This window comes from Tachyglossus aculeatus, chromosome X4 (assembly GCF_015852505.1).
Source record: "Tachyglossus aculeatus isolate mTacAcu1 chromosome X4, mTacAcu1.pri, whole genome shotgun sequence".
NCBI lineage: Eukaryota > Metazoa > Chordata > Mammalia > Monotremata > Tachyglossidae > Tachyglossus > Tachyglossus aculeatus.
Window position 1 is genome coordinate 60,033,036 of NC_052098.1, and position 12,566 is coordinate 60,045,601.

At 46.7% G+C, this 12,566-nt stretch overlaps 1 protein-coding gene across 1 annotated transcript in view; it reads left to right on the top strand.

Annotated features, from left to right (window-relative positions):
• The window catches only part of FRMPD1 (FERM and PDZ domain containing 1), a 64,502-nt gene extending 60,928 nt beyond the window's left edge, over positions 1 to 3,574 (top strand). Inside the window, exon 15 of the mRNA XM_038769889.1 lies at positions 1,048 to 3,574. Coding sequence (XP_038625817.1) covers positions 1,048 to 3,515 — 2,468 coding nt within the window. The 3' untranslated portion in view covers positions 3,516 to 3,574. The remainder of the gene's footprint in view (positions 1 to 1,047) is intronic.
• The last annotated feature ends 8,992 nt before the right edge of the window (positions 3,575 to 12,566 follow it).

Sequence of the window (12,566 nt, forward strand, 5' to 3'; positions counted from 1 at the left end):
AAAGACAGACTTCTGAAGATCCTCGGTGCACAGTCAGTGCTACGGGATGGCAGTAAAGGACCATCCTGCGCCCAGGTGGTTTTTTTATAGAAAGTACCAAAGGGCCGTGAGAGCCAAAGAGCTGATAAAAAGCAAGAAAAACATTTGCTGGGCATCTGGGACCGCCTGCAGCCGGAGGAAGCACTGATGGTTTGGTTTCCACCTTTCCAGTGTTCACCTCCATGCCTTCTTCCCTCTGTCCAATAATCTTTTCAGGAAACCAAGGCTGATCCCCCCTCCTCCACTCCTACCTACGGTTTCGGATCCAACCAAGAAGACCCTAAAACTCTACGGCGCTTTAGGAGAAAATGCTAAAAATACGGCCACAGTCCTCACCCGCCATTCGGAGCAGTCTTCAGCTAGCCTTCTTGTTAAACTAGCTAACCCCCCTTTTTACAGTCTCCCTTGCTTTCCAGCATCTTTCGTAACGTTAACAGCTCATTTCATTCGAGCTGTCAGAATTTGCCCCAAGTGGCAGAGAACTTAGAGCCGTGGTGCAGAAAAGAATACAGCTACTCTGGCCTACAAGAATGAGTGGTGTCACTCCAACCACCTTGAGACAAGTCCAGACTTGACAAGTCATCGTTACCTTAGGCAGGGGCGGGGAGGGGGAGATAGTCTCCTGCTATTGCCCCTAAGTCATATGGCTTCTCTTTAAGCCGTTGGCTGCCTACTGGCTCTCGTGGTTTGAAGCCAGGCCAGACCCACGTACCTATCCGCTCTGCTTGTACAGAGGAAAGTCTCTAGACTGACCTAAGCCTCGCTTCTCTCTCTGGTTTCCTGCATTTCTAACGATTCCCTCCAGCCGATTGGAAATATTTATTCAGAATACAATCTAACGGCCATCCTCCTGGTTTTCTATCAGTCAGCCAGATTCTGCCCTGGCTATTAGCCCCTGATCCCGACACGCGATTTCGAGACTGGAGCTATATTGTCACCATTATTGGGCAGGGACGGCACACAGAATGTGTTCTTGTGTCACACTGATTTTCATTTCTTTACATCCAGATCCTTACACTGTCTCTACTAAGGACCAGGATGATTTCTGCTTGAAGAATAAGGCAAGAAGTTCTAATGTAGGGGAAAGCCTGACTCCGAGACCAAATAAAACGGAGTCTGACAGAAGAGAGGAGGTGAAGAAGTATGCAAAAACTCTAAGAAAAAGAAGGTCATTCTTACAGACCGACTACACATCTCAGGTTACGTTTCCCTTGGCTCCGTCCTTCTCCCTGGAGAGCGTGGATCACGTGTGTTGTTACGAAAGGGCGCCTTACCTAAACTTCATCTCTCACTCACCGACTGTTTCATCTTTACAAGACGTGCAGGGAGAGCCTGCTCTTCTAGAAACCAAGGCCCTTGCGTTACTGACTCCACTGAGAGAAGCCAAAAGTAAAACTCCTTCCTCCAGCTTGATGGAAATGGAGCCTGAAACCATGGAAACCAAATCAGTCACTGATTCCATTATATCTCCTATTTCAGCAGTTCGCCTCAAGGTGGATCCAGAAAAACGGGCCAGTTCTGGTGTCCCCCTGGTGACCACGAATGGTGCTCGAAATCACATCCATCCCCATCTCTCTTCCTGTTCGTTTGGCCACGATGCCCACTCAAGTGCTTCTGAAACATCCCTTCAGGTGCAAAACGGCAAAGCCGGAGTCACCGGAGGACCGGCAGGAGGGACTCAGAGCTGCTCACCTAATCTCCTTCTGGAAACCAGAGAGAGCTGGGTTTCGAGCGCAGATCAGGTGGTAACCCCAGGAGATGTGGCGTTGACTAAAGGTGACCGTCTTGAAGCTGGATTTGGTCATTTATCTGAAATGCCAAGACAGGAAGCTAGTAGAAAATACATGGAGCCCGTGTCGTCTCCGGGGGGCCAGTCCGGAAGCGGAGCCTCGCCAAGTGTCACCCATTCGGCAGAAGAGACCGCTTCTTCCCCCAAAGCAGTGGGCCCGAAGAAATACGTGCCACCTTCCTTTGTACAGGAAGAAGTAGAATTCCCCACAGGTGTCAGGAAGCCGAATGGTAATGTTTTGTTTAAGGAAATGCCCGGGAATGACTCCTTCCAGGACGAAGAGGATAAGAAACCCTCGGGTTTGTCTAACGTCATAGAGCTGCTTTTCGATAGGAATGAGCCACCTTGTGAAAGAGCTCTTCTCCCCTGGCAGGCATTTGGCACGAAGCCTGAGAACGACTCGCCTCATCAACAGACTGACCCCCAGGAAGAAGGCAGAAAAGAAGCCCCCCAGATTGCCAGCCCCCCAGGGAAGGGGCTATTGTCAGAGGGGCACTTGGACTCTGATATCCTCAGTGGGGTCCAGGGCTTTCCATCAGCTTTGCTGATGCCCTTCCAGGAAGGGAGCTCCGTGGCAGAGCACCAATCTGACAGTGAGGGGAAGAGAGAGGGAGACCTTAGGAAAGCTGTTCTTCGGGTAGACCTGAACCCCGGGCAGGCCCAACTGAATCCCCCTCTGTGTGTCATCGAAGAAACTTCCAGGCAGATGAAAGGGCACACCGTAAAGGAATGGCACTGTTTGGACTACTTTTCAACTGGCTGTGGCAATACCTCGGAAACCAGAGAGGAGAACTTGACTCTTACGCCACCTTCTTCAGACCAGTCATTCCTCTGCCTGGGCCCTGACAACAGTCCTGGTGTTTCTGTGAATCACAGGGCGGGGAGTCCTTTGGATTTTGCAGATATGAAGGAAGCCATCTTGCCAAAAATGGAGGTAGAAAAGTGTAGCTGCCAGTTACCGTACGCTACGTGTTTCCGCAGCTTGGACCCCGAAGCAGACGAGGAGAACATTGATTTGGAAGTGGGTGGCTCTTCGGCACCGCTAACGACACCCCCGTCTTCAGGAAACCCGATTCCCGTGGACTTGAAATCTTTTGAGCTCACGAGAGTGCGAAACCTTAGACCCCACTTGAGTGAAAACTGCCCCTGGCCAGACTATTTCTCCCAGGCCCTGAATCAGTTGCAAGTCAGACTGTGCAAGTCCCCCGTTGGCTTCTGCCAGCTCTTAGATAACATCGTTGAGCTACAGAACCTGTTAGAACAATTTCGGGCACCTGGGACTAAACACTCCCAGGATAAGTGTGCGTGGCACTTTTCTGAGAACAGAAATAGCCTCTGTGTCGGATCCCAGAAGCTCATGTCGAGCTGCCAGCATGTGATTAAAATCGACCAGTCCCCGGAAGAAATGCAACGCGCTTTACAAGACACCTTCCAAAACCTCCTCCAGCTGACAGGGGTCTACTTTCAGTTTACAAACTGTGGACACTGCATGAGGAGGCACGGAGATGTGACCGGGAACCTGAAGGATGTCATCTGCACCTACTATCAGTTCGTGCAGGCTGCGAAACTGACATGCGAGAGAGGCTATCGGGATCTGAGCGTGAAACTGTTAGCACGACAGTGCACGGCGCTCACGGCCGCAGTGTTTTGCTTGACCCAGCAGTTTCAGGGGTCCGCAGCTCTGTGAAACCGCTTTGGCAGTTACAGTGACGCTCTCCTGTCCTCCGAAATGGAAGTTGCCCTGAGAAGACCACCCCCCGCTACCCCATGACTCCCCTTGGCCCCTCCCTCTCCCCCCGCCCCCCGCCGATGTTTACTGTTTAGATATCCAAAATAAAGTATCTGACGCATAACAGTGGTCTGTATCGGATATGAGAACTAAAAGCCTTGGGTTTCGGTAGTGATGGACGCATGGGGAGCAGAATCCTTACTTCCGCTAGTATTTCGTGAAGCGCTCATTCGTGGTGGGGAGATGGGCAGAAATGAGAATTGGGCCTCGCCTAGAATTGGAAATTGAGGACATTTTCTCAACAGGTGGCTGATAGGCTAAAGGGGAAAGTAACAGCTAATCAAATAATATCATCAAATAGTATTTATAAGCACTCTGGAGAGTTCTGTTAGAAACTGCCTTATAGAATAGCCCATTGCAGTAATCAGGGAAGCACACGTGGTCCCTACCTCCATAGAATCATGGACGCATTGAAGCCGTCAAGGGCCTCATAAACCATCCGTTTCATCCCCCTGCCTCCAAGCAGGTGAATTACTAGGCCAGCCATCCAGAACTGATGGTTGTTTATTCTTTTCTTAAGTATCTTCAGGAATGGACTCCACAGACTTCATCGTCATCAAAATCATCGCCCTGTGGATCGGCCGCCTGTCCGGTTGTCCGTTGTCAGCGGCCCGTGTTTTTTTTAAAAAAACTGCAAATTGTACAAGTTAATATTTTTTAAATGATGAGCAATTTAAGTGAGTATTGTTAAGTAGAACAAATTGAAAGGAAAACGGGGACTAGAATAATAATTGTTCTGGCATTTGTTAAGCACTTACTGAGCGCTGGGTGGATGCAAGCGAATCGGATTGGACACGGTCCCTGTCCTACGTGGGGCTCGCAGCCTTAATCCCCATTTTACAGATGAGGAAACTGAGGCCCAGAGGAGTGAAGCGACTTGCCCCAAGTCACACGGCCGACAGGTGGCGGAGCCGGTATTTGAACCCACAACCTTGTGCCTCCCAAGCCTGATATGTCCACTATGCCATATCTGTTATTTTCTTGCAAGTACGGTGTTAGTGGTTGGGGAAGGGACAGTGTTGAAGAGAAGAGAAAAAAGGGAGCGAGAGAGAAAGAAGGAATGAGAGGATCAGAGAGGGAGATAGACGCAGGCGGAGACGGACCCATTTTACACATACGCACGCACACACACGCTTTCTCTCTTTTCTCCCTCTCTCTCTCTCTTTTTCTCTCTCTCACCCAGGTGATCATCCTCTTCCACAGCAGCAACGGGAAAGAGAGACAGGAGAGAGAGGCAGAAGAAACTGCCCCCTCCCTTACCTCATCCAGGATGAATGAACTGCTGTCACTAATCTCTCGGGTTTCTCCACGCAGGGCGGCCCCCTGGTAGCCCCCGAAACCTGGCGGCGGCAACAACAGCAGCATCTTCAGGCCAGAGCAGAAGTCAGAAGTTGGGCTGTGGACAGAGGTAGGGAAGGGGACGGTCCCTGCTTTGTATTTCTCCTCTGATTTCACTGCTACAGACTGATGACCCCCTCACCAGTAGGCTACATGCCGGCCGTGGGTGCAAGTTTAACAGGCCTGCAGTAAATAATTCAGTAAACATTCTGCGGTGTGCAAAACACTACCCGAGGGGCTAGAGAAAATGCAATAAAAACAGTGATAGGCCTGGTCCTAGCCTTCAAGGATTTTACAGTCTAAGGGGAGGAGAAACAACATCCATGGCAAAGTTTTGCTCAGGAAAAGTACCGCAAAGCTTGCGAGAAAACAGCAAAGATCCACAAGTAGAGAAATTACCATTTAGATATTTTCCAAAATTAGGTATTAGGTGCCTAATAACTTTCTGAAGAATGTTTTGTGAGAATAATTGAAATTCAGAGGCCCCGTGCCGAAAGATAACTACAGCTCAGCAAATTTAGAGCCCCGATCCGTACAGTGGTCAAAATCAGCTGAGCCGAAGTCAGTAAGGAGTCCAGCCTCAAAATTTCAAGTGTTCCCCAAATCTTTAGCTTTTTTAATCTTGTCTCTATACAACTGGGCTGTTTCTATATACTCTTCTTCAGTGATCTGGCCTGATTCCCCCTTCTGTAGCTTTCCCATTTGCCCTTCAGATCTCCATAGAGGTTTTAGGAGAGTGTCTCAATGACCCAATATAACTAGGAAAACTCTGTTATTTGAACCTTTCTGAGTATTGCATCTGGTTGCTGATATGTAAGACCCCATCTAGAGGCTGTGGAGTCTTGGAAGATTTTTTTTTTTACCTCCTCTCCGCTCCAAATTTCTGTTACGAGGGAGCCACGGGTCTCCTTTATGACCTAGAGTTGGGGTCCAGAGAACTTCCCTGAATCCTATTCCATCTGGGTCAGAAACAGGACCCATTGTATTTCCTCCCTGGCCAACAGCTCCAAACTTGGAGCAAGGGCAGAAAAAAGAAATCCCTCCCCCAATGTGAATCTCGAGCTATCGGCAAAGAGTAGATTCCAGGGGTCCCTATCTATCTGGAATGAGGTCCAGCAAAGAGTTTTTCAAATTTGTCATTTTGAATCAGATTCCTGTCTTTCCAAGTTTACATCTACAAATTTGAGCATATTCTTCATACCTTTGCCCAAAATCATCAGTAAATATATTGACTAGGACCACTCTGGACAATGCCCTGTGGGATATCCCGTGGTTTTGAGCCATTAATAATTATTGTATATGTGCAACCCCCAACCTAAGAATGGGATAGAGAAGATAGTGGGTTGGAGAAGAGCAGAGAGGTGCATGTACCATCTAACATCCTTAACTTTTCTCCCTAATAACCTGCTATGGATCTGTCGTTTATCCAAACCCTTCTTGGGCCTATTGATATTTTCTGTCTAAACAACTTCATGTGAAACCAAATTCCATACTCTTTCTATTTGCCGTGGGAAGAAATGCTTCCTTTGATTTTTTTGTTTTTTTAAAACTTCCTCTCTTCAAGCTTCAGGCGATACCTTGTCATACTGGAGGTGTAGGATTTGGTGAACGACAATTTTGTCCTGTCCAGACATCACACGGTTTTGTAAGTATCCGTCCTCTCAATCCCTGACTCTTTGTACTGGAGACCTGATCTTTTCAATCTGTCCTGGTTTGAATCCTGCTCCACTCACTCATCATTTTAGTTCCCTTCTCTGTACCTTTTATAGCTCTCTTATTCTCTTTCTAAATTGCAGCGACCAGAACTGCCTGTAATATTCCAGGACAGATGTACGAGGGCTTTAGGTGGTAGTCAAAATGTATTTTCTCTTTTACCTCTACTACTCTTCCTGATGATACCCAGCACTTTAATGGACATTTTGAGTGGGAATGACCATTAAACCAAAGGCTTTGGGAAGAGTTGACTGTTGTCTCTGTCCTTTGGTTCCTATTTTTTAACCAGTTTTCTTCCCATTACAAATTCATGATAATTTGTTTTTTTAAAAAAAAAAAAAACACTGGTAAGGAACTGAGGCTGATGATGACAATGATGATAATGGAGTGTCCCATCAGGATGAAAGATGATCCTCAATCAATCAACAAATAAATCAGTTGTATTTAGTGAGTGCTTACTGTGAGAAGTATAATACAGCAGAGTTGGTAGACACATTCCCTGCCCAAATCGAGCTCACGGTCTAGAAGGGGAGATGGACACTAGTATAAATAAATCATTTATGGGTACGTACGTAATAATAATAATAATAATGGCATTTATTAAGCGCTTACTATGTGCCAAGCACTGTTCTAAACGCTGAGGCGGTTACAAGGTGATCAGGTTGTCCCACAGGGGGCTCACAGTCTTAATCCCCATTTTACAGTTGAGGTAACTGAGGCACAGAGAAGTCAAGTGACTTGCCCAAGGTCACACAGCTGACAATTGGCAGAGCCGGGATTTGAACCCATGACCTCTGACTCCAAAGCCCGGGCTCTTTCCGCTGAGTGCCGTGGGGCTGAGGGAGGGGTAAATGAAAGATGCAAATCCAAGTGCAAGGGCCTTGAGGGCTTAGTCGGGGAAGGCCTCTTGGAGGAGAGGTGACCTCAGTAAGGCTTTGAAGGTTGGAAGAGTGATTGTCCGTTGGCTATGAAGAGGGAGAGAGTTCCAGGCCAGAGACAGGATGAGGGGAAGGGGTCGGTGGCGAGATAGATAAGATGGAGGTTGGCATTAGAGGAGAGAAGTGTGTGGGCTGGATTGAAATAGGAAACCAAGGAGGTAAAAGAGGAGGAGGAAAGGTGATGGAGTGATTAAGTCTATGATGCCGGGGTGAGTGGGCAGCCACTGGTGGTTCTTGAGGAGTGGGGAAACAGGATGGCTTTCTAGAGAAATGATGAGACTTCAGGACTGAGAACTATGCAGAGGAATTGATTCTAGTGCTAGTGGCTTGTGCAGCGCCACTCATCCATTCATTCAATCGTATTTATGGAGCGCTTACTGTGTGCAGAGCATTATGCCCACACTCTCTCATCCCTGACAGCCACGTTCCTGCTGGGGTACGGAGTGCAAGTAAGGAGGCAGAGGTTCAGTACATTGTAAAGTGCCTCTCTAATCTTCGCCCACTTTAGGCAGCTGCACGGAAGAGCTGAGACTAGAACCCAGGTCTCCTGATTGCTCGTTCCATTCATTCAATCATATTTATCGAGCACAGCAGCAAGGTATTTAATTATATTATTATGTTCTTTGGTGACTCTCCATTCCTCTGAGAATTCTTAGACGGAGTTACATTGGTCATCCTCCAGTCGACCGGTACAGTTTTCATTTATAAAAATATTGATGGTACACTCTCTCCATGAGTTCTGCAACTTCCCCTCCAAGTACTCTCAGATATATGTGATCCCGTTCCAGTGATTGAATAATAGTAATTATTTTTTTTATTATTATTATGGTATTTGTTAAGCGCTTACTATGTGCCAAGCACTGTTTTAAGCACTAGAGTAGATACAAGGGAATCAGATTGGCCCACGTGGGGCTCACAGTCTTCATCCCCATTTTATAGATGAGGTAACTGAGGCACAGAGAAGTTAAGTTATTTGCCCAAAGTCACACAGCTGACAAATGGCGGAGCCGGGATTAGAACCCACGTCCTCTGGCTCCCAAGCCCATGCTCTTGCCACTAGACCGTACTGCTTTTCTGAATTGTTTACATCAAGTTCTCTTATTTGGTTGAAACATCCTGTAGGTTTACCACAGCTTGATTCAGTACCTCATACTTTTCTCCTTGAAGAGCACTTTCATCATCAATCGTATTTATTGAGCGCTTACTGTGTGCAGAGCACTGTACTAAGCGCTTTCAGTTTTGGAACCTCCCTAAAGTATTCCTTAGAAAAGACTGAACTAAAGAATTCATTGCACCCCATTAGAAGCAGCATGGCTTAGCGGAAAGAGCACAGGTTTGGGAGTCAGAGGATGTGGGTTCTAATCCCAGCTCTGCCACTTGTCATCTGTGTGACCTTGGGCAAGTCACTTCTCACCCTCGGCTTCAAGGCTGTCCATCACCTCGCCCCCTTCTCTCCTTCTCCAGCCCAGCCCGCACCCTCCGCTCCTCTGCCGCCGCTAATCTCCTCACTGGGCCTCGTTCTCGCCTGTCCCACCGTCGACCCCCGGCCCACGTCCTCCCCCTGGCTTGGAATGCCCTCCCTCTGCCCATCCGCCAAGCTAGCTCTCTTCCTCCCTTCAAAGCCCTACTGAGAGCTCACCTCCTCCAGGAGGCCTTCCCAGACTGAGCCCCCTCCTTCCTCTCCCCCTCCTCCCCCTCTCCATCCCCCGCCTTACCTCCTTCCCCTCCCCACAGCACCTGTATATATGTTTGTACATATTTATTACTCTATTTTACTTGTACATATTTATTCTATTTATTTTATTTTGTTAATATGTTTTGTTGTCTGTCTCCCCCTTCTAGACTGTGAGCCCGCTATTGGGTAGGGACCGTCTCTATATGTTGCCAACTTGTACTTCCCAAGTGCTTAGTACAGTGCTCTGCACACAGTAAGCGCTAAATAAATACGATTGAATGAATGAATGAATGAACTTAACTTCTCTGTGCCTCAGTTGCCTCATCTGTAAAATGGGGATTAAGACTGTGAGCCCCATGTGGGACAACACGATTACCTTGTATCTACCCCAGCGTTTAGAACAGTGTTTGGCACATAGTAAGCGCTTAACATATCATTTTGTCTTATGCCGTCGAGTCGTCTCCGACCCGTAGCGACTCCACAGACACATCTCTCCCAGAACGCCCCGCTCTCCAGCTGCAGTCATTCTTTTAGCGTTTCCGTAGCGTTTTCTTGGTAAAAATCTGGAAGTGGTTTACCATTGCCTCCTTCTGCACAAACAAATACCATTATTATTATTATCTTATTCCTTTTCATTCCTAAGTGCACCTTTTTCACTGTGATTGTCAGGTAGCTGCCTTCTCTAGCCAACTTCCTGCTTTTGATTTATTTTAGAGAGAATTATCATTAGCTTGGGTATCCCCTGCAAGATGCTTCTCATATTCCCCTTTAGCCTCCCTAATTCTCTATCTAGATCTGACCTGTCACTTTTGCTGGGCTTTCTGGTTCTTTTCACTTGAGTAAGCTTTTGATTTGTTCGGTACTTTTACTTTGTCATTTGGGCCATGCTAGATTTCTATGATTGCCAATTGTTGTGGCACACATTTTCTTCGTACCTCTAATACGGTGATGCCTCTTGTGGGTCTTTTTGTTGTTGTTGTTGTTGTTTTTCCAAAGGTTTACGTTTTATCATAGCCCTCTTTTTCAAAAGTTTAGTATTATTGTGTGGGTTTGCTTTTGATGCATCACTTGCAGGACCCATCCCTAATTATGATGATATGGGGGCAAAAAGCTTCCCTCTCTCTCATCCTGGGACAGCTCAGTTAGGAATTTAAGCCTCAGTGGGAGAGTTATCAGTCTCACTTGGCCTGGTGGCAGGTGATAGCGGGATACAAGGAGTGTAAAAAGGACAGGGTTTTACCAAGGATAGGGCCAGAGAGAGAAAGAAGAGAGAAAGAAAAGAGAAAGGGGAGAAGGAACAGAGAGAGAGAGAGAGAGAGAAGAGGGAATGAGAGAGAGAAGAAAATGGAGAGGGGATGAAAGAGAGGAGAAAGGAGAAGGAATGTAGGGAATAGAGAAAGTGAGACTGAAAAGGGAAAATGAGGCAGAAATAGGGAATGGGTGGAAGCGAAGCGCAGCAATTTTTCAGGAACGAGTCTCCCTCTCCCCACCGTTGCCACAGTTTACCACCAGAGTTGTCATTCTCCGTCTCTGTCATTACCCAGCCCCAGCCATTCTGTCCCAACCAGGTGGTAATAATAATAATAGTAATAATAATAATAATGGCATTTATTAAGCGCTTACTATGTGCAAAGCACTGTTCTAAGCGCTGGGGAGGTTACAGGGTGATCAGGTTGTCCCATGGGGGGCTCACAGTCTTCATCCCCATTTTACAGATGAGGGAACTGAGGCCCAGAGAAGTGAAGTGACTTTCCCAAAGTCACACAGCTGACAATCGGCGGAGCCGGGATTTGAACCGGTAACCTCTGACTCCAAAGCCCAGGCTCTTTCCACTGAGCCCCGCTGTTTCTCTATATCTTCTCTTTATCGTGGTGACGATAAAGGCGGAGGATCCAGACCCCAAAGCGATTGTAGCCACCCAGTTGTGCCCAAATCAGCCCCCTCAACCCTGAAGAGAAGTTTTCAGTGTGACCAGAGATAACGTCATTCTGCCGTGCTAGAAACTCCTATTCCCTGCCTGAAGGGCCAGTCAGCCACCGCTGAAGAAAAAGAAGAGGAAGAATCATCTTCTTTAGCCATGCCAACAGCAGTCACTGTCACATTTGCTACCACAGCTGAGAGGCCCTGCCCCCCCATTCTGGGAAAAAGAGGGGCCCTTAAAGAATTCCACTTTAGACTTGGTAGGATGTGGATCAGAACTCCCCAGATTGGATTAATTTAGCCTCAAATCGGCCTTCTGATCACTTTACTTTTACCTAGTAGTTCTTGTCCTTCTTGGCTCCTTTTTCTCTCTTTTTTTCTTCCCATGCCCTCTCCTTTGAGACCCCTGCTTTCTGTCTCTGTTCAGTCATCATCATCATCAATCGTATTTATTGAGTGCTTACTATGTGCAGAGCACTGTACTAAGCGCTTGGGAAGTACAAATTGGCAACATATAGAGACAGTCCCTACCCAACAGTGGGCTCACAGTCTAAAAGGGGGAGACAGAGAACAAAACCAAGCATACTAACAAAATAAAATAAATAGAATAGATATGTACAAGTAAAATGGTCATAAGTATGTACAAACATATATACATATAACATCATCAGCAATCGCATTTATTGAGCGCTTACTATGTGCAGAGCACTGTACTAAGCGCTTGGGAAGTACCAGTTGGCAACATATAGAGACAGTCCCTACCCAACAGTCTAAAAGGGGGAGACAGAGAACAAAACCAAACATACTAACAAAATAAAATAAATAGAATAGATATGTACAAATAAAATAAATAGAGTAATAAATATGTACAAACATATATACATATATATATATATATGTATATGTATATATACATATATACATCCAGTCTCCTTCCCTTCCAGCGCAACCTGTGTCTTCCGTCACTGGCTTTTTATTTGTCTTCGTTCTACGGGACTGTAAGTGCCAGGAGCCCCCCCTCCTCCTAAAACTTCCAGCTGGTTTGGGTCTGGTTGGATTTATAAGGTTGGTTTGGGCTGGGCTGGGTTGAGACGGTTCGGTAAGGGCTGGTGCGAATCAGTGATTGCCTCACTAAACCCTAGAAATCTATATATTCATTCATTCGTATTTATTGAGCTCTTACTGTGTGCACTGTACCAAGCGCTTGGGAGAGCACAATACAACAATAAACAGACACATTCCCTGCCCACAACGAATCTAGAGGTGGGGATAATATATAAAATCTATTTTTTATTATATTTTATATAATATAGAAAATGATAGCCACACTCCATGGGATGGCTTTCGGCTACAATGCCGACCGTC